The sequence below is a fragment of the Hyperolius riggenbachi genome, chromosome 2, assembly GCF_040937935.1.
Source record: "Hyperolius riggenbachi isolate aHypRig1 chromosome 2, aHypRig1.pri, whole genome shotgun sequence".
In the NCBI taxonomy this organism is placed as follows: domain Eukaryota; kingdom Metazoa; phylum Chordata; class Amphibia; order Anura; family Hyperoliidae; genus Hyperolius; species Hyperolius riggenbachi.
Genome location: NC_090647.1, coordinates 447,011,929 through 447,034,961, shown reverse-complemented (window position 1 = coordinate 447,034,961; position 23,033 = coordinate 447,011,929). Strand labels below are relative to the sequence as shown.

General features: G+C 43.3%; 1 protein-coding gene across 5 annotated transcripts in view; it reads left to right on the top strand.

The window, feature by feature from the left end:
• STX1A (syntaxin 1A) overlaps positions 1–23,033 on the top strand; it is a 202,228-nt gene that overhangs the window by 141,697 nt on the left and 37,498 nt on the right. For all 5 annotated transcript variants that reach the window (XM_068270027.1, XM_068270030.1, XM_068270029.1 and 2 more), the window contains exons 4-5: positions 7,422–7,496; positions 20,093–20,166. In XM_068270027.1, the coding sequence (XP_068126128.1) occupies positions 7,422–7,496; positions 20,093–20,166 (149 nt within the window). The remainder of the gene's footprint in view (positions 1–7,421; positions 7,497–20,092; positions 20,167–23,033) is intronic.

Here is a 23,033-nt window from a genome sequence, read left to right as displayed (position 1 = left end):
AACTGAGGTGGCCAGAATCTGGTGAGCATTTAGCGAGAGGGGATAAGGGACACGGAGTTGATTGAGAGTTGGGAGAGCACTTCACATGTGACACGTGGAATTAGTGGAGGGATGACCTACTTAGACTGAACGATATTGCCCTATGTGGAGATTTCTCTTTTTCAGGTCCGGAGAGCGCAGCAGTATCTTTGACATTTTTTACCCAGCGTGTGGACTATCTGCAGCGATCCCAGTATCTGTGATTTGTTTCATTCAACTTTTGGTGAACTGTGGCGCAGTGTGTTGTTTATTGGTCCACATGCAAGTACGCATAGGTCCCCGGGTCGCTTAGCAACCCAGCACAACATATGTGCCCTATGCAAATTATGCATGTCACAGTAAACAATTCAGATATGATACAAAGAAATTGCCAAAAGTCAGCCAAAAAAGTCTGCTTAAATTGGCTTAATGTCAGTACTGAGAAATCTCCAATACTAACACATATGCAATTCTGCATAACATTTTACTAACATGAACACCCATGTCAATATATCCCCCTACAGTTTTTTGCAACATTCAAACACTAGTATCAAGGCACAGAAACAGATAAATATGAAAAATTACATAAGCCAAGGTGAGGATTGGACCAGAAAGACCGAGTACTTACATACCACCAATGTAGAAAGACCCTAAGATGAGAACACCGTGAGGAACAACAGAAGAAGACCCCCTTAACCTGCCTGGCGTTCTATTAAGATCGCCAGGCAGGCTGCGGGAGGGTTTTTTTTTAATAAAAAAAAAACTATTTCATGCAGCCAACTGAAAGTTGGCTGCATGAAAGCCCACTAGAGGGCGCTCCGGAGGCGATCTTCCGATCGCCTCCGGCGCCCAGAATAAACAAGGAAGGCCGCAATGAGCGGCCTTCCTTGTTTTGCTTATATCGTCGCCATAGCGACGAGCGGAGTGACGTCATCGACGTCAGCCGACGTCGTGACGTCAGCCGCCTCCGATCCAGCCCTTAGCGCTGGCCGGAACTTTTTGTTCCGGCTGCGCAGGGCTCAGGCGGCTAGGGGGGCCCTCTTTCGCCGCTGCTCGCGGCGAATCGCCGCAGAGCGGCGGCGATCAGGCAGCACACGCGGCTGGCAAAGTGCCGGCTGCGTGTGCTGCTTTTTATTTCAGCCAAATCGGCCCAGCAGGGCCTGAGCGGCAGCCTCCGGCGGTACTGGACGAGCTGTGCTCGTCCAGACCGCCCAGCAGGTTAATACCCAAGAGAAAGAAGAGCCTGAAATAGAAAAAGACAATATTAATATGGTTACATATATATACATAATATACATTATTGCATATAATATGCAATTACTCCTTCAGTGTTCATAAACAACACATCACCTCACTGGTAGAAAACAGGCCAAACCATTGTAGGTGTTTAACCCTGCGGGGGCTACTGTGTTTAACGTATAAATCCAAAAAGCCTCCCTTTGCAACAACAAACGTTTGCGATCCCCACCACGTCTGGGTGCCTGTACCCACTCGATAACCATTCCCCTTAGGGGATGTACCTGATGTTTCTGTTCTAGGAAATGTAGAGCAACAGGCTTAGTGGAATCAGGGTTTTCTCCTTTCTCAACTGCCCTATACATCGTCCGTATGTCGCTCCGGTGTCGCTGAAAACGTTTTTTGAAAGGCTGTCGTTTTTCCAACGTTGGGGCCATTCCACATGGGCATTTGAGGATATAGACCACATGATCCGTGTCACAGTTCACATAATCTTTGATCGTTTATTTCCTCCCACTATGTGGGTGAAAGAAAGCATTGCCCGTGATAAGAGAGTTACAAATATTGCATCTGCAACACCTGTAACATCCTGTGCGTTCCGAGAATTTAAATAGTTTTCGCATATATTTCTGCCATGGATCAGCCTGAACCAGAGTGTTCTGGATGTTCCTGCAGTTTCTATATGCGAACAGGGGCTTCTCTTTCACCACTGCGGTCAATTTCTTATCGGCCTGCAGGATGACATTGTTTTTGTTCATTAGCCCCTTGATTTGTTTGGCCAGTGGTCCAAACGTTTGTACGAATGGTATACTTTCGCTTGACCGATTCGCTCATGCTTCCTCGTCCAATCTCTCTCTGGCCTTGTCAAGTGCCCGTGAAAGAATGGATTCGGAGTACCCCCATTCCAAGAACCTGTTCCTCATAGAGGCAATCTGATTATTCCTCTCCTCGTCAGTGTTGCAAATTCTCAGGACTCTGAGGAACTGAGATATTGGCAAAGATTCGACAAGGTGTGGAGGGTGATAACTTTCAGCTCGCAACAGACTGTTGCGATCGGTAGGCTTTTGATATAAGGTGGTGTTAAACATCCCCCTTCCCTTGCTAACTCTGACATCAAGGAAGGTGATGCTCTCCTCGGAAATCTCAGGATTAAAAACGATGCCTTCTGCCACAGTGTTTAAAAATACCACAAACTTCTGCAATGCCTCCCTCTCACCACCCCAGATCAAAAAGACATTGTCTATGAACCGAAGCCATAATTTGGCCTCTTCTTTAAACAGGGCACTTGGGTAAATAAACATCTCCTCCAGATACCCCATAAAAAGGTTTGCAAAGGAAGGGGCTGCCAAACTACCCATTGCTGTGCCCTTGATCTGTTCATACCAAGAACCTTCAAAGCGAAAAAAGTTGTTAGTCAAAACAGACAATAAACATTCACTAATAAACTCTGCAGGCACCGAATCACTTTGATCCTGTAAGAGAAAATGGTTAACAGCCCTTAACCCCATATCAGTGGGTATGCTCGTATATAATGCTGAAATGTCCATAGAACATGATATCATTGAGTCAATGTTCCCTTGGAAACCTCTTAATTTATTCAAAAAAGTCATCCGTATCCCTCAGATACGCTGGTAGTTGTTTCACAAGAGGCTGCAAATAAAAGTCAACATACCTGGCCAGTGGTTGTGTAACCGATTCTGACCCTGAGATAATGGGTCGGTATTTTAAGGGTGTCAAGCCTTTATGTATTTTGGGGAGTCCATAGATAACTGGAATTTGTGGATATTCACATAACAGGTATCCCCTAGTTTCTGATGTTATCCATCCTTTTTGGTAACCCGTTTCCACAAGAAGCTGGACTTTTTCCAAAACAGAACTTGTAGGATTCATTGCGATTTTCCTATAGCTGTCGGCATCATTAAGCATATCCAGCATGGCCCCTTGGTACTCTCTGTAATCTAGTACAACTATGGCCCCACCCTTGTCCGCTGGCTTGATAATAATGGAGTGCTCATCCTTAAGCGTTCTAAGTGCCTTCCTTTCACTCATCCTAAGATTGTGTCTGGGTCGAACAGTGTCTATCGATTGCAAAACTTCATATTTGGTCGTCTGTATGAAGGTTTCTATGGAAGGAAACTGACCAGGGAGAATGAAGTTACTCTTTAATTTGAACGGAGTCATGGTTGTCGGCTTATCCGTTCTTGGTTCCTTAGAGAAAAAATTGTTTGAGTTTCATGCTGCGTTCATACCTGAACATGTTAACTTCAAAATCGAAATTGTCAAAGCCTGCGTATGGGCAAAAGGAGAGTCCCCGTGATAACATACTTATCTCATCCAAGGAAAGGTCTCTTTGTGACAAGTTGACTACCAGTATCTCTGTTGTCTGGTCTGTACCGGAGAGTGTTGGTCGGGCCTTGATTTTCCTGCCTCTCCTGGGTCGGCGCTTCCGGCGCCCCCCTGAAAAGGGCGCTGGGGGATATGTGATGAACCTGATGCGTTATCACTATCTCAGGTGGGATTTTCACTCACAATGTCGCTCTCCTCACCTCTTGGTTTTTGTGGCCTGGGTTTAGGTTTCCTGGGTTGACCAGGTTTTCTGGGAAACCTTGGTGGAAACCTGGGATCTCTTCCTTCCCTGATGCCGCTCAGCCACGGATAGACCCTCCCCTCTTGATAATCCTTGTTGACCAGTTTGAACTTGTCCCTTTTGTATTGCCTTTGTTGTTCAATATATTTATTAATATCCGCTTCCAGTTGGTCGAGATCTTTCTGTAAATTGGTTTCTTTACCCGATTTCAGCTTATGCTGTATATGGGCATTCACCTTGCCAATCTCCTTATTAGTACCCACCAGCAGAACTTTGACCTCTTCAATGACCATCAGCATATAGTTTAAAGAGTGCTGGGTAGATAATGCACACCACCGTACACAAAACAAGTGCTTGTGCCGGCTAATTGTGGGTTGTATTTGGAGCCTAAACCCCTTTGGTATCTTCTTCAACTTGTAATACTGTGACAGAGTCTGACCATGAAGTTCTAGGTCAGCTTTACGTTTCTTAAAGAGACTCCGTAACAAAAATTGCATCCTGTTTTTTATCATCCTACAAGTTCCAAGAGCTATTCTAATGTGTTCTGGCTTACTGCAGCACTTTATACTATCACTGTCTCTGTAATAAATCAATGTATCTTTCCCCTGTCAGACTTGTCGGCCTGTGTCTGGAAGGCTGCCAAGTTCTTCAGTGTTGTGGTTCTGCTATGAACTCCCCCTTCCAGGCCCCTCTATGCACACTGCCTGTGTGTTATTTAGGATTAGAGCAGCTTCTCTGTTATCTTTTACAAGCTGGATAAATCATCCTCTGAGCTGGCTGGGCTTTCACATACTGAAGAATTACAGACAAGGGCAAAGCTGTTTGCAGGAAGAAACAAGCAGCCTGAAACTTCAGTGCATGAGAACAGGGGGAAAGAAACACACAAATGATCTCTTGAGATTCAAAAGGAAGGGTGTATACAGCCTGCTTGTGTATGGATGTATTTTCTATGTGTGGACATACTGTACATCAACCTACTTCCTGTTTTGGTGGCCATTTTGTTTGTTTATAAACAAACTTTTTAAAACTGTTTTTAACCACTTTTAATGCGGCGAGGAGCGGCGAAATTGTGTCAGAGGGTAATAGGAGATGTCCCCTAACGCACTGGTATGTTTACTTTTGTGCGATTTTAACAATACAGATTCTCTTTAAGACGTCTTAGTTCTTTGAGTGAATCCGCTGTGGTTTCACCACTAAACGCTGTGTCAGTGTCAGCAAAAAGAATCGAATCCACTTCTGCTTGAGTATAAGTAAAGGGTTCAAATGGTTCCTGGCTCCATCTGCAAGGATGATGATTATCAACAAACTGTGTAGTACTTAGGAATCCTTTTCAGTACCTGATTGGTACTAACACTAGGTCGTTTCCCAACCAAGTGTACAATATGTCGATTTCAATCAAACAGTGCAGAAAATGCAACTTTGTAATCCGGTACTCACATTGACAGTTCAGGTAATGTCGAAAATTGCAGTGCATGAATACTGAAGACACCAGTGTCCCCCACTCGCAGGGACCCTGGACCAAACAATTCCACGTTCTGTAGGGTTCCTTAGATGCTGTCACAAAAAAACATCTTTTGTGTGGGTGCTGATTCTCTTGCAGGCATAAATTCAAAAAATCAACGGGAAAATCGCACACCACTATAGAGGTGCTGGACCATAGTAAACTGTATGCAAAAAATCGGAAAGGTCCGCACACTCAATTGATCCAAGATCAAGGTTTATTCAACCAATGTGACACAAGTCCACTCCATAAACCAACGACTCATTTCGGGGCCCCGTGGGGTCCCCTTTGTCAAGGTAAAACAACACAGAATGGTAACAATGTGTAGACTAACAGTGCAACTTAATAAGCAAACAGACCAGTACATGGCACCACCCCCTGAATTCAAACATGTCATAATTAGCATATGTAAACACATTACATCTTGATAAAAAACCAACATCTCGTTGTTATAAGTTGTGCAAATTGCGTATCATTGTCAAGCTTTTTGTAAGGTGCATAGTACTTGCAAGGCATGATTACCATCATTGTCCCCAAGCTGCTGACCATCCTAATTGTCACCGTGACATGCCAAGGGCGGATATATCCCGCCTCTCCCGTGGTGCATTGTGCGGGAGAATGTGACAGGCGTCCGTGAGATTCACTCACTGGACGCTACGTCACAGGGGGGGTGTGACGGCTATTCCGTCTAGCCTACCAAAACGGAACACTGCATACGCAGATGTGCCAATCAGAGCGCAGCAGAAGCAGCCGGGTTACAGAGAGGTGTGACGTAGCGCCCGGTGAGTGAATCTCACGGACGCCTGTCACATTCTCCCGCACAATGCACCACAGCTTGACACCATTGTTCTCTGCCGTGGTCCACCCCGCTGTCACGAGCTGCACATCATCAGTACATCTTCGGTCATGAGCGGTCGCCCAAGAAATCGTGTCCCAATCCTTACCAAGCACCAGTAGTCGGAAGTGTGTACAAGCGTTTAGGGTGTGTCCACATATCCAATTTTGATAGGCCAATTTTACCACATCCATGTAGTATAAGAGCTTACCTATACAATCTGTTCATAGAATTCAAAATATGTTGGCCCTCATGCCATGTGGAAGTGGTAAAATTGATCAATCATTGGCCAATAAGCATTGAATGTTTGTGTAAACCCATCTTGATATGTCTGAATTCAACTGAAGTGAGAGGTATATGGAGGCTGCCATATTTATTTCCTTTTTAAACAATATCAGTTGCCTGGCAGCCCTGATGATCAATTTTGCTGCAGCAGTGTCTTAATAACAGCAGAAACAAGCATGCAGCTAATCTTGTCAGAAACACCTGATCTGCTGCATGCTTTTCAGGGTCTAAGGCTAAAAGTATTAGACGCAAAGGATCAGCAGGGCTGCCCAGCAACTGGTATTGTTTAAAAGTAAATAAATATGGCAGCCTACATATCCCTCTCACTTGAGTTGCCCCCTTAACCTCCCCGTGTTATCTAAACACCTATTACATCCTCCTGTAGAAGATAATGGAAATTATATGGGAGGGCCACAGGTAATGGACTATCGCTTTGATAGATCTGAGTAAGGGGCGGGGCTAGGGGGGCTTTCTTTGCAACAAATGTTTGGACCAGAGGACTGCTAGAAGCAATAATGGTCTCCTGTCATTTTTTTTTTTAAATCTGCTGATAATATTATGTGTCATCTGTCTATGACATGTGCTATGTTTACTTTCTTTTTATTGTTAAAACGTGGCCAGTAATATATTAGTGTTGATGTGTGTGACTGATATGTTGTATATGTGCCACAAAAAGATTTAAAAACAAACAAAATATCAAGTGATCATGAAATGCCTGGCAGAGATAAGAATGATCACTTCCTATGAAGTGCTCATACATTTATAATGTGTAATACCTTATCAATATACAGTAGTATGTTTGGAGATCTGTAGCATGCACATATATGGAATAAGCTATGGTCCTGTGTGTGTCTCTCTCAGCACTTTCCCTGTACATCTTGCTATTATTGCTTCCTGTATATAATAGGACAGCTGCTGCTTGTCATCATAGCTTCTCATCCTGCTGATTCTCTCCACAGAAACCAAGGTAGAACTGGAAGAGTTGATGTCGGACATCAAGAAGACTGCCAACAAGGTCCGCTCCAAGTTGAAGAGTGAGTGACCTTAACATCCTTACATCGTTGTTATAGTCTGTACAAGAGCTCCACATGGTTGCCACTCCTGAAACTATGCTATATTTTAATCTATTTTATTTGCCAAATGACTTGTTTTTATAGTTATTTCTAGCTAGAAACAGTTGGCCTGACCTGCTGCTGAGAGTCTGACACTATTCATTTCAGGAAATGGTAAATAATGACTGTACATTTAGAGTTTTATAAAGGAAGTTTAATATGAGTCTTGAGGCACAGGCAAGGAAACGGATTCTGTAATGCAGCAGTATGTAAACAAATGGCTTCTGCAGGCTTCTAAAATTAGCATTTAAGAGCAAAATCGGCAATGTGGCATATTTGCATAACTGATCAGATGCCAATATTAACGCTTTCTGTGTACAAAGGTTTTAATAATACATTGAAAGCGGTGTGAATTATTGTTTGTCCCTCTCAATTTTCCTTACTGTACCCTACATTTCACACTGAATGGTCTCTGATTTGTAAGTGACCTCTTATTGGATCATTGTAAATAAAGCCAGTGGTGGTATGGTAGAACGTACTTGTAGTCATGTCCTGTTCTTCCATAGTGTCAAACTGGGCATTGGCCTCTAAAGACCTTTTCTTTTGGGGCCCCAAAACTCAGGGACTGTAGCGATCACACGTTTTCTTACATTACAGTATGAAAATGGAAAGAGCCCCTTATTTATTTATGTCCAGGGCCCCACTTTACCTAAAACCATCCCAACCATTGGTATCCCAATCACCACAGAAGCATCTCCTGCTATCATTACCATGGTTCTCTCAAGCCCTGACTTCAAACCCTCATATTTCATGCCACACCACTCCAGACACCCACCCAATGTCATAATTTCCGGGCCTATGATGTGTTGGTGAGCAAGGTTGGGTTTGGAGGGGGCATGAAAGGACCTTCATATAAAGAAGCCCAATCAGATTCAAAGACATAACTACATTTCATGCGAAAAACATACAGTTATGGGGAAAGCTAGGAAGGGGGAACTCTGTTTACACATCACTTTGTCCTATAATGCCAAGTGGGAGGAGTGTATGAGACAGGAAGTAGCTGCATGCAGTAGGAAGGCTGTTTTGTCTAGAAGGGATAAAGAAGTCTATAGAGACACATTGTGCTACCTGCTTAATAGGGCTGCACGATTTTGGGGAAAAATTGAAATTGCGATTTTTCTGTCAAAAATTGTGATTTCGATTTTTTTCCACAATTTTTTCCAAAACAAGCTTTAGCACTCGGGGGGGAGGGGGGGGGATGGGTGGTGTCCTAGTGTAGTGTACAGTGTCGTGCAGAGCGGGTTTTGGGGGGGCGGGGGGGGGGGCTTGGGTGTGGCGGCATAGCTAGCATAGTTGCCCCAGTATAGATAGCATGGTGTCAGTATAGTGCCCCAGTATAGCTAGTATAGTGTCCCAGTATAGCTAGTATAGTGTCCCAGTATAGCTAGTACAGTGCCCCAGTATAGCTAGTATAGTGCCCCAGTATAGCTAGTATAGTGCCCCAGTATAGCTAGTATAGTGCCCCAGTATAGCTAGCATGGTGTCCCAGTATAGCTAGTATAGTGTCCCAGTATAGCTAGCATAGTGTCCCAGTATAGCTAGCATAGTGCCCCAGTATAGCTAGCATAGTGCCCCAGTATAGCTAGCATGGTGTCCCAGTATAGCTAGTATAGTGTCCCAGTATAGCTAGTATAGTGCCCCAGTATAGCTAGCATGGTGTCCCAGTATAGCCAGTATAGATAGCATGGTGTCCCAGTATAGCTAGTATAGTGCCCCAGTATGGGTAGATAGTGCCCCAGTATGGGTAGGTAGTGCCCCAGTATAGCTAGTATAGTGCCCAGTATGAATAGATAGTGCCCCAGTATAGCTAGTAAAGTGCCCAGTATAGGGAGGTAGGTACGCGGATCCAGTGGCAGAAGCAGTGCATATTTATGATGCTAATGAGCCGGGTCGGAACACCGGGCAGCGGAGGGAGGCGAGTCCAGTCCAGAGCGGCGCTTCATACACAGCTTCTCCAATCGCTGGATAGCAATGAAATGACGGAGGCGGTAGGCGGAGCTGTACTAGAGCGTACAGCTCCGCCTACCGCCTCCGTCATTCCATTGCTATCCAGCGATTGGAGAAGCTGTGTGTGAAGCGCCGCTCCGGACTGGACTCGCCTCCCTCCGCTGCCCGGCTCATTAGCATTATACATATACACTGCTTCTGCCACTGGATCCGCCCCCCGAGTCCCGTACGGCGTACCTGCCTACAACTGTATGCCGCTCTGGACTGGACTCGCCTCCCCCGCTCCTCCCCCCCCCCGCTCTGAAATATGCACTGCTTCTGTGGCTCAGCGGACCATGGCCATGCGGCCAAGCGCGGGCACTCAAAACCGAAAACCGCTGGATACAGACGATCCCCAGATCGTCTTCACAGGAACCGCGGTTTCGGTTTAAAACCGAGAAATCGTGCAGCCCTACTGCTTAATTTATTTATACTAATTGTGTGATGGTTGCAGTTTTTGTAGGTCTTGGTTCCATATACAGTAGGTTCTGTGCATGCGATGTGCAACATAATGAAGATTCCCCAACTTAATCCCAGCTAGTCAGTAAAGGATTTTTTCACACCTGTTGGCAATCGAGAAGAGATGTCAGTGGCTCATATATGCAAATATAGTTTATGTAAAGTAGCAAACACCCTGTCACCCTATTTTGACCATTAAGACTTATGGTGCCCATACATGGTACAATTTTTTCATTTTTTTTCGATTACATAAATCTGTTCGATTATCCCGTTGGATTGAAAAAAAATCACATAGTTGTCTTTCGAGGTACCATACATGAACATTCGATTAGGCTGAAAATCCGAGGAAAATGATCGAATATGCCGAAAAATCAAATTGAGAAAAATGATTGAGAGAAAAAAAAAATTATTCAATCTAATGGTTTATTTGATCGGAAGTGACGTTTTTTTCAACCGGAATCTCTTTTTTTTTTCAGCTCGAGCTGTATTTTACCTCAGATAGTTAACACAGACGGCAGTTGTAGCTCAAAGCGTCTATTGAGCTGTATTTTACTCTGAGTGGTTCAATTTATTTATTGTGAAGTTAATATTAACTCAGAGCAACTATATAGGTGTGTTTTACCTCACAGTGTTGTTGTTGTTTTTTTTCCCATGCTGAGGGAATTTTTACCACAGAGCGATTACAAATGGCTCTATTAACTAACAGGAAGAAGGCCAAAATTGCATTTGCATTGTATCTGTGGACTCTCTTTGATGAGGACAAACTTACTGTGCTTTAGAAATTTTTTTAAATTATAATCAAATGATAACAATCATACACATACTTCAATATTTAATATTTAATCTTGTTATGAAGACAATGCAAATAAAGATTACAGTCTTTGAAACAAATCTTACAATTAGGATCTAAAAGATATTTTCATACAACTTAACATGCATGATACAATTACAACACACAATCATCAACATTTTTCCAGCATGTCTGATCAGATTTTTCTCGAAAAAACTGGATAATCGTTCAAATTTTTTTCATCGAAAAAAAAGGATTATTTTCGACTTTCATTTGATTCGATAGTTTAAATCGAATAAGCGGGAAAATCGAACTTTTTTATTGTACCGTGTATGAGCACCATTAGAATACATATTTTAGTGGTCTGAATTTCTGAATTCAGTAAAGTGATTTCTCATTGAATATTTTTTTCAAAAAGCCCACAGAGGCTTAAAGGAAACCTGAAGTATGAAAAAAAAAAAAATTCACTTACCTGGGGCTTTTTCCAGCCCCCTGCAGCCGCCCTGTGCCCACGCCGTTACCATACGATCCTCCAGTCCCCCGCCGCAGCTCACTTTTAAAATGGCACCTTTTTCAAACATACGCTGGCCAAGTACCCCTCTTTTGCTGGAAATGTCATCTTACATACCGCTCAACGCATATATAGTTGTTAGGTTTACTCCATAGTTATGAATAAATGCTTTTCAAGCACTGAGTCCTTGATGCTTAGTTTTATTATTATTTATTGCATTTAAAAAGCGCCAACATATTATGCATTGCTGGACAATAAACACACTATGTAGCTGTTTAGGACGTGATCCCCGCAATTTGATTGGCTCAATAGGCTGCCAGTCAATTAACAGGCAGTCTATTGGGCCAATCAAAGTGCGGGAATCACATCCTAAACAGCTACAGGGCTCAGGGCAGGAGTAAAGGAGCAGCCACTAAATACAAGGGGGCACACCTAAATTAGAAGCGTACGCTGCTTAAACTAAGCTTAGTGACTCAAGCCCAATGATATAATTTATGACAGACGTAACAAGGTTATACGACATGGGTAAAAGCTGTACTAGCCAAATGGTACAAAATACATGATCATGTGATTTTGGGCTGGTTAGGTAGGCCCAGTAATCCAACTACAAGGCGATCATAGGTAAGGAGCACAATGAGAGGGCACATGATCATGTAGAATACCCTGTGGAAGGGAGGACCCTGCCAAAGGCTTACAATCTAAGGGATGCTTAATTAACTGCTCATATTTATTCATATTCATTTATATAATTTCTGATTTTTTTAAAGAGGAACTGTCACGAAACTCTTAAAATGTAAAAGCACATACAACTAAGAAGTACATTTCTCCCAGAGTAAAATGAGCCATAAATGACTTTTCTCCTATGTTGCTGTCACTTACAGTAGGTAGTAGAAATCTGACATTACCGACAGATTTTGGGCTAGTCCATCTCTCCATAGGGGATTCTCAGCACGGCTTTTATTCTTTATAAAGACATTCCCTGAAAAATCTTTATACAAAGATGCTGGCCAGCCTCCCTGCTCACTGAACACTATGTTGGCAGTTGGATGGAGCAACTGCCATTCACTAAGTGCTTTTAAAAAATAAAGAAAACTTTGAGAACCCCTCATGAGAAGATGTGCTAGTCCAAAATCTGTCGGTAATGACAGATTTCTACTACCTACTGTAAGTGACAGCAACGTAGGAGAAAAGTCATTTATGACTCATTTTACTCAGGAAGAAATGTACTTCTTATTTGTATGTGATTTAAATTTTAAGATTTTCGTGACAGTTCACTAGAGTCTCACTACTTACTAAAATAGATAGACTATGATAAGCTCAAATACCCCCTGCAGCCTACTAAAGTATCCCTTGGGGTACTTGTGCCATATGTTGAGTAGCTAGGATTGAAAGGATTGCTTTAAGGTTGACACTTTTCCTCTAAAAGAAGAAAGGGTCACGCCGATTACTTATGTAATGATTAAAATTGTACCTTGCCCTTCTTAGAATTCAGAGAAAACCGGTTTGTGTAGAAATCAGAATGCAGTACACAGGGAGTTAAATTGTAGAACAAGGTGTTTAGTAATTATTATGAGAACATTACTATTTTATAGTGTACAGAATAGACCTTCCGAGGTTTAAAATATACTATGCACGCAGGATGTGCTTTGGTTTGATACACAGATACCACAGTGTCGCATTATAATTGTTTCATGACCACTATGATTTATTTATTATGGTAGCAGTCAATTAATACACAAGAGATTGATTACAGGAGTGAGTAAAAGACATGGCGGGCTACCAGGCTGCTTTGTTAGCTGCAGAGGTCGCTTAAATATTGTAAAATATGCCGACTGCAAGCTTTATACTGTACTGTAGGTACTGTTCACCTACAGTAACTCATAACAGGCTGAGTGCTAGTGACAGGTAAATTCAGGGTAGGAATACACTAGGTAGAATCGGATATGCATTTTCCATAGCAGAGTGGAAATAGCATATGTGATTCTGCCTAGTGTGTTCCTACCCTTAAAGTAGCACTTCAGTCTGCTAAAAAAATGAATTTTACTTACCTGTGGTTTCTACCAGCCCCCTGCAGCCGTCCTGTGCCCATGCAGACTTGCTGGGATCCTCCTGTCCCTGGCGGCAGCTATTTCTGGCTTCGCTGACAGGCCTGACATGCATGGGAACGCGAGTGATTCTTCAAAGCATCAGACGCGTGGCCAGGCCCGTCAGGCCTGCCGGCGAAAGTGAAAGTAGCTGCCGGTGGGGGACAGGAGGATCCGAGCGAGTCTGCGTGGGCACAGGATGGCCGCATGGGGCTGGTAGAAGCCCCAGGTGAGTAAAACTCATTTTTTTTTACAGACTTAAGGATCTCTTTAATTTCTGCTTTGTGACAAAACTTCCAAAAAGTCATTGGAGACTTTCATACTTCAACGTTACGGTGCGCCACGGCGGAAGTGACATTTTCACTGCAGGTCAAGAAGTACGTTAATTAACGATGCGTCGAGTTGCAGCGATCTGCATTGGCCCGGAAGTCATGTTAGTCTATGGCGAGACGCATAGATGTTTAAAAAATTACTGAGGCGATGTTGCGGCATGCATGCGCGTAAGTGTATTTAAGCAATACACTTTCGCATTCCCAAAGCAGGAAGTGACGTTAAAGGCGTGGGTCACGCGCGGGTCACTTCCTGTTTGGCCAGACAGGGAACACCAGACAGGGAACACCACGCAATAGCGCGGTGTTCCCTGAAGGTTTGTTTTTGACAGTGCGTTGCGGTGCGTCTGGCACAATGCACCACATCGCTGAAGCTGGTTTCTGGTGTGAAACCAGCCTTAAGGTCAGCCTCTATGTGTGCACCTGTGAATAATGTGAACAGAATGACACTTTGGATGATTAACTAAGGTTAGAGAACAATAGGATACATTACATTAATGGCTCAGCAAACCTGCATTAGTATTTAAAGGATATTTGAAATGACATGTGACATGAGATAAACTTGTATGTACACAGAGGCACTCTGTACCAGAATGCATTCAGCCAATTGGCACTCTTTTTTTTTTTTTTGGTTGACCTGAGGAGACTGGCAGAAAATCGTTGACTTATTTTCAATTCTCATTAAAATTCCATTCTAAGAAAAATGGTTGTTTTATCTTGGGAGGAAAGCTAACTTATACCTATCTTTTAAACTGTTCTCATCTTTTTGGGCATATCCTATTGTTTAGCATACCGTAATTTCAAACAACCTTTAGCCCCTCCCCCCAAGTCATGCGGAATATATTGGTTTTGAGGAAGGGTAAAGATTCAGCCAGATTTTATTTCAAATATTGTCTGAAATTAATGTAAAGCCAATAAGGTGTGGGATTTTGAATGAGCCAACATCAATCATGATCACAAAGGAGGAATCCTTGGAGTTTTCTGGGAGAGGGAACTCAAATCCTTTTTGCAATTTATATTGGTTATCATTTTTTGCCTTCCTGAAGTCATTAACTTCAGAATGTTCACTGAAGGGTCTAATTCCTGACCTTGAAAATACTGGTAGTTAGATCTACCTTAAAGAGGAACTCCAGTGAAACTAATGTAATAAAAAAGTGCTTATTTTTTACAATAATTATGTATAAATGATTTAGTCAGTGTTTGCTCATTGTAAAATCTTTCCTCTCCCTGATTTACATTCTAACTATCACGCTGATACGTGATGAGGTAACGTACAAGTGTATACACAAACAGTAGTACGTAAAGCGTAGCCAGGATCAGGCCGTAGCCGTACACAAAGTCACAGGTATCAAGGTACAGAGTAGCAAGGCAATATCGTAGTCAATAAACAGGCAGGGTCATACACATAAGTCAGATGTCAGTCGTATTGTAAGGATCAGGCAATAACGAAGTCAGGGACAAGCCGAGTCAAACGTGTATCAGATGGCAGTGGTACAGAAGCAAAGACAAGAGCGAGGTCAAGAGGCAGGCAAGAGGTCGGTACACAGATAAATATACAATAAGATGTTACTTCAAAATATTACGATAATATATAATATAATTACAAAAAAGCAAGACTGACTAACTAGAGTACATGTATATTGTGCGTCTACACAATATATTAATGTAGCTCTAGAAACTCACTGACTAGGCCAAAAACCAGCAAACTGATTAGTATCAAGGCCAACGAGCAAGTGAATACTCTGGCCTTAAATACCCAGGAGGCAGAGCACAAGCCCAGCCCCCAGAAATGACATCACTGCTGACACCCCATCAGACACGCCTCCTCAGCCTATAAAGACAGCTCTGAGCTGCGTGCATCCTGCCAGAACCAACACACCGACCCACATCTATAGGGGAGCCGGGGATGCCATAATTCTGATTCACGTCTACAGGGGAGCCGGGGATACTTTTGATCAAAGGGGAAAGGGAAGCTTCCTCCAGCTGCTCCAAACTATCAGAGCAGAGACCACACCAGGTAGGTTTGTAACACTAACATTTATCACATGGTGGCATTTTTACTGGTGGCAGGTGATGTCACTGGAAGGAGATGCTGCTTGCATTTTTTGGCAGTTGGAAACAGCTGTTATTTCCCACAAGGCAACAAGGCTCCCACAGTGTGATGTCAGTACCTCAGTGCTGTGAGGCGCTGACATCACACTGTGGGAGGGGTTTCACCACAAAATCAGCCATACAGAGCCCCCTAATGATCCGTTTGTGAGAAGGAATAGATTTCTCATGGGAAAGGGGGTATCAGCTACTGATTGGGATGAAGTTCAATTCTTGGTTACAGTTTCTCTTTAAGTGGATCTCCTGACAAAGACAAAGCTTAGAGGAAACAAACATTATAACTCTAACTGAAGACTCCATATGGTCTCTATTTATCCTTAAAGGGGAACTAAAGAGAGAGGTATATGGAGGCTGTCACGTTTATTTCCTTTTAAGCAATACCAGTTGCCTGGCAGCCCTGCTGATCCTCTGCCTCTAATACTATTAGCCATAGCCCCTGAACAAGCGTGCAGCAGATCAGGTGTTTCAGTGGTTCAGACTTTAAAGTCAGATCTGACAAGACTAGCTGCATGCTTGTTTCTGGTTTTATTCAGATACTACTGCAGAGAAATAGACCAGCAGGGCTGCCAGGCAACTGGTATTGATTAAAAGGAAATACACATGACAGCCTCCATATACCTCTCTCTTCAGTTTCCCTTTAAATGACATCGCGAAAATCTTACAATTTTAAGTATATGTAAACATATACAATTAAGAAGTACATTTCTTCAAGAGTAAAATGAGCCATAAATTTATTTTCTCATATGTTGCTGTCACTTACAGTAGGTAGTAGAAATCTAACAGAACCAACAGGATTTGGACTAGCCCATCTCCTCATGGGGGATTCACAGGGATTTCTTTATTTTCAAAATACACTTAGTGAATGGCATTTGCTCCGTCAAACTGCCAAAAAAAAGTGTACGGTGAGCAGGGAGGCTGGTCAGCATCTTTGTATAAATCTTTTTCAGGAAGTGTCTTTATAAAAAACAAAGGCCATGCTGAGAATCCCCTATGTAGAGATGGACTAGTCCAAAACCTGTCGGTAATGTCAGGTTTCTACTACCTGCTGTAAATGCCAGCAACATAGGAGAAAAGTAATTTATGACTCATTTTACACAGATAGAAACGTACTTCTTATTTTTATGTGTTTTAAATTTTAAGATTTTTGCGACAGTTCCTCTTTAACCACTTGAGGACCACAGTGGTAAACCCCCCTAAAGACCAGGCTGTGTTTTGCATAATTGGCCACTGCAGCTTTAGGGCCAAGCTGCAGGACCGCACAACACAGCACACGAGTGATTTCCCCCCCTCCTTTTCTCCCCACCAACAGAGCTCTCTGTTGGTGGGGTTTGATCGCCCCCCAGTTGTTGTTTGTTTTAGTTTTTTTACAAATATTTATCTATAGTTATTGTTAATAAAAATGTGTATTTTTTTCCCCCTGTCCCTCCCGCCCACTCCTTGCCAGCCAATCACGGCGATCGGCTGTCATAGCCTTCTTCCTATGAGAGCTGATCGCTCTCTTGTCCTCAGTACAGCGCTGCTGCCGCTCGGAGACTGCGAAGGGGGCGGAGTTCCGCCCCCCAAGCAGGAGATCGTGCGCAGCCTGCGCGCGATCTCCTGCAAAATGCAGCCCCAGGACTTGACGCCAATTGGCGTTAGGCGGTCCTGGGGCTGCCGCCGCGACCAGGCCCATTGGCGTGGGGCGGTTTTTAAGTAGTTAAAGGACCACTCCAGCAAAAAAAGTAAGCAGTTAAAATCTGACAGAAGCCACTAGTCCATCTCCTCATGGGGGATTCTCAGGGTTTTGGTTTTCAGAAGCATTTCCTGAATGGCAATGTAACTGTCAAAATAGTCAGATACCAGCCAGCCTCCATACTCACTTGCACACTATTTTGGCAGTTATAGTTAGCAACTGCCCTTCAAGAAATGCTCTTGAAAGCCCTGAGAATCCCCCATGAGGAAATGGACTGGCCCAAAACCTGTCGGTTCTGTCAGATTTTAACTGCTTACTTTTTTCGCTGGAGTGGTCCTTTAAAAAGCACCTAAGAGTATCTCTGCCCTTTGCTGGAATTTTCTGTTTGAATTTTCATATGCTACAAAATAAACTTATTTAGAATTCTTGGAATAACTGGCCTTGGAGCATTCTGTACAGTCATGTATTTGGCAAAAAGTCACACTCTATGAGAAAGTGGGCTTTAACCCATGAAATACGTTGCGGTGGAAATTCACATTTTCATACAGTATGTTACTCCTGTAGTCAGCTATGTTCTGTAGTAAAGAGGAAATGTAGAGAGGCACTCTGCCCTTAAACACACCTTTAATCGATTCACATGGACATCACAAACAGCAGCGTACAGTGGGGGTTAGGTGAGGCCTGACAGCTTTTTTGCGTGCTAACGCGTCATCAGAGGTACTAACCTCTGATGACGCGTTAGCATGCGAAACAGCTGTCAGGCCTTACCTAACCCCCACTGTACGCTGCTGTTTGTGATGTCCATGTGAATCGATTAAAGGTGTGTTTAACCACTTAAGGACCACGGGTTTTTTGAATGATCGGTGCTGCGCAGGCTCTCCAGCCCACAGCACCGATCGGGTAAAAGGCAGGGAGATCAGACTTCCCCCCTTTTTATCCCACTAGGGGGATGTCCTGCTGGGGGGTCTGATCGCTGCTGCTCCGTGTGGACTTGCGGGGGGGCTCCTCAAAGCCCCCCTCAGCAGCGATTTTCCTACCTCCCTCTCCTTCCCTCCGCCTGCTCCTCTCTATGGGCTGCGCAGGACGGAAATCCGTCCTGTGCCGCCTAGGATAGGCTTCAGCATATCAGATGCCGGCGATCCCCAGCCAATCAGAGGCCGAGGATCGCCGATCTATTGATGTAAACAGCAGGAATTTCTTCCCCGCGTGTTTACATTTAACCTGTGAGCCGCGACTCGCAGACTGTTCACGGAGACACCCTCCGTGAACTGACATGGAACGGTTTCCATGGAAACACCACTTCGACCTGCCGACGCCTATCGGCTTTAGGCGGTCGTTAAGTGGTTAAGGGCACAGGGCCTCTCTACATTTCCTCTTTACTACTGTGCACTAGACATTGTGAGTAGCATGCGGTCCTGTATCATCAGCGATTCCATCCCACCTGCCGCATCTGGTGCCAGATTTTCCTTCTAAAATGTAGTCCGCTATGTACATTTTTCCTTTGTCCTGTGATACCGGGCTATTTTTTGGACTGTTCTTGTCAAATGGCACCCTCTGATGTTTGTGTTCTCAGTATTTACCATTTGAGCATTTGTTATGTCATCTACATTAGACAGGATGTCTTTTGTTGTATTTTGTTTGTGTAATTTTATTTTGGTATTTGTCCTACCAGACATTGCTCCTGAAAAGCCTTTAAAGGGTACCTGTAACCTTTTTTTTTAATAAAGTTAGATACTTCCCTCAGTAGGGTCCAGAGGCCCCCTGGATATTCCTATGCTCCTCCGGTGCTGTGCTAGGACCCTCTGAACAATCATTAACATTAAAGTGGCTCTCCAGCCTGCCAGCAGTCTTCCTGTAAAAGAAAGTTATAGTTACCTGCGCTGCCTTCTCCCTCAAAGCCTTCCTGAAGGCGTCCTGAAGCCCCCAAATCACCTGACTTCCAGCGTGTCACTCCGCCTCCCATCCCTACCTGGAGAAAAATGCCCAGATGTTTACTCCAGTAAACATCTTGGAATTTTCCTTCAGGGAGGCGTGGCCACATGCCGGCGTCTAGGGAGAAGGCAGCACAGGTAACTATAAATTTATTTTATAGGTAGGCTGCTGGATTTTAATTGCAGGCTGGAGATCCGCTTTAAAGTCAAAGATTGCTCTCAGCCGTGTACTAGTTCGGCCACACTGTGCAGGTGCCAAGTAAGGCCTGCACAGCATCATATGAGGGGAGAGCAGCTGCAAAGACAATTAGTGTCCCGTCCGGCAGAGAAGGAGTCGCGAAAAAAAAAGACAGGTTTACTTTAAGCTTTGTCTGCAATAAATTTAATTTTATTACATTTTTCCTGAAGTTCTTCTCTAAGTACGGTAGTTTTTTTCCACCAACTGACTTTTTAAAACAGTAGGCTGTTTTATTGAAAAAATAATAGGTCACTTTATTTAGGGACTGACAGTTCCCTGCTAGAGTTCTGCAATAGCTCTATGCTCGCTAAGCTAATGGCGCTACAGACAGCTGTTACTGAAGACTTCCTCTCTCAAATGATGTAAAGAACCGCTATAACTGGAACCTGTCCTGTCTCCTCTCTGCCAGATATTGAACAAAGCATTGAACAAGAGGAAGCCATGAACCGCTCCTCTGCAGATTTGCGCATTCGGAAGACACAGGTAAATGAATGTGATGCAGCAAGACTAATGTGCTAACCCCACATGGGGATTTTCTTTTCAAACTTTTTATTAAAGGTTTTGTTTTTAACAAACACAGTAGTGCATATCCTCAATCTGATTGTCACATAATGTGAACATCAATGAAATTAATGCATGTCACATTAGTTTGTAGTTTTTGACAGACAGCCTTAATAAAGCAAGCAGATCATATGGTGATGTTTTTAAAGCAGACATGGCATAAATGTGAGCAATAGATAATGAACATATGGTGGAAAAATGCATAATCAGAAATTACCATCACTGAAACTGCTTTCAAAAAACACTTGATAGTTCCAAAGATAACGATTCATCAAGATGTATCGAATTGGTTAACGACAGTTCAGTAAAATACCGAATTTGTTAAGTTGATTTCAGGATTCATCAAATTTATCTACAGCTGTTAGCGAGCATTCGGTAATCATTCGGTAATCATTCGTTAGTGATGCGTTAAAACGGAAGAAAGTGCAATTCATGAAAATGAAAGTGGGTGTGGTTTAGTGTTATATTTAGGATTAGTTATCTCCTTCACTGCTCTGTCATTATTCCTGTCAGATCATTGCTGACAGAGAAGATGGAGCCATTTGAAGTGGTTATGTATCAGCTGACAGTGATTCAAAGGCGCAGAAGGGCAAGAATAAGGTCTAGAACCATATCAATTTGCAAGAGAATAGATTTATTTGCTATAACAGGACATCTGCATTTCTCTTGAATCATCTTGTAAGGGAACACAGGCAGTGCCAGGGTTAACTGATTTGCTAGCTGCACTATTTTTTTTAGAAAAGGCTCCTATCAAGCCGCAGCTGGCGAAATTGTGGGATTGTCCCAAGCCACTTCCAGAATCCTGGTCCAGGTGTAAGCCCTAATCAGAATGTTGCTATGTGGTGTTCAAAGGACTGCCTTTTACCCACAATTCCATGGGAATCGTATGGCCTTTGTTTTAAATTACCGCTGTAAAATGGAAATATCGACACGTTATCGAATGGTTACCGAATTGTTATCTATATTTTATCGAATTCACACCGAATGTGGAAAAACCTTGATGAATACAACTAGAAATCGATAAACTTCGAATTCGGTAATTTAACAAACTGGAAAAAGTTATCTCAAAGACAATGATGAATCGAGGACTGCTGAAGTCAGACTCAAGTAATTTCAGCTGAAGTTCCTGTATGGACCATGAAGCCATGTTATAGGATCAATATGGAAGTTGACGGGACTGGACCAAGCTCAGCCTTTACAAAAAAAAAAGTGAAAATCTCCCTGTTAATTCAGAAATCTGTATATCTGAAATTCCTAATCATTTTGATGTTTAACAGGAGATAGCCTGTGAAATGATATCCTTTCTTGCATTCCTGTTGTTGTACAATGAAGGTGCCCGTACATCTATCGATGATGGGCAGATTCGACCAAGAGACAAATCTCTCTCTGATCGAATCTGATTAGAGAGAGATCTGCCGGCTGCCCATACATAACAGGCTGATTCCCAGTGGATTTCAGCATGAACTCTCTTGGGAATTGTCAGAGTCTGCCGCATCCGCCGCTTCCCCCAGTGTATTAATGGGCCCCTCGTGTGTGCAATAATACATTACCTGTCCTGTGTCCATCCATCTTCGGGACACCCGGCTCTTCCATTAACAATATACACACCGCCGGCGTGGAGCACATGTGATGTCACACATGCGCCACACTGGCAGCATAATACCACCATGGAAGAGCAGGGGGGATTCAGAAGATGGATGGGTACTGTGTGGTGGGCAACACAGAACAGATAATGTATAAATGCACACACCGAGGGCACAGTTATACATAGTGCTGGAGGTTTCCATATCGCTTTCCAGTACCCGCCGTGCACCTGATCAACCACGATGGCCCGATATCCTGAATCATGTTTGATCGATACATGTGACCGATTTCGGCCCAAAACTGGTCACATGGTCAATCGGGTGTGCTTCTGGCGGCACCGATTTTTATCTGATTCAATAACAATTATCAAATTGGATGGTCGATCAGCCACCAAGTCGAGAGATTTATTGCCACCTTGAGGCCTCTTGCACACTACATGTGATTCCGATTTTTTATCTGATCCGATTTCTGATTCCATCTGATACGATTTTTGAATCGGATGATATAAAATCGGAATTGCATGTAGTGTGCAAGAGGCCTCAGGCCCCCTGCACACTGAAAATCCGATTTGTGATTCTGATTTGCGTTTCCGATTTGCGATTCTGATTTTCCCTGAACGCTATCAAAATCAGAAGAAAAACGCAGCATGCAGTACCGATTGAAAATCGGAATCGCATGTAGTCTGCAAGAGCCCGAAGAAATACATTAACCTCAACCCTGAATGTTATCTAACAAGAAAAGTTCAGAAACCTGCAGCAACTGCTGTTATTAACTCCCTTGAGACTGTAAGGTTCTTGGTAAGACCACCTGTTGTAACGCCAAAGTTCAGTGCTTCTGTCTGAATTCTGCTACTGGCTATAAAAATCAGCTGAAAAGTCTTAAATTATTTTCATGTAAAACTCACAGGCACCTTTGACATGACACTTATAATTATGCTTCAAGCTGAGGCCGCTGAAAAAGACAATTGTCTTTTTAAGATATTGTCAGTAAATTGCATGCTAATGGACCAGTTGTGGCTTCTAGCTACAGAGTCTGTAAGGAGATAGGGGCGGGACGTACCTGGAGCTTACTTTGTCTCAATGGAAATGTGGACATGATTACTTTAGGCTTACATGAGGCTTCTTTTGATGTTTGTTATTGGTGTTTGTAATCTGATTCATGTTATCGACGCCTGAACAGTCGAATTCTCCTGAACAGCACACTTC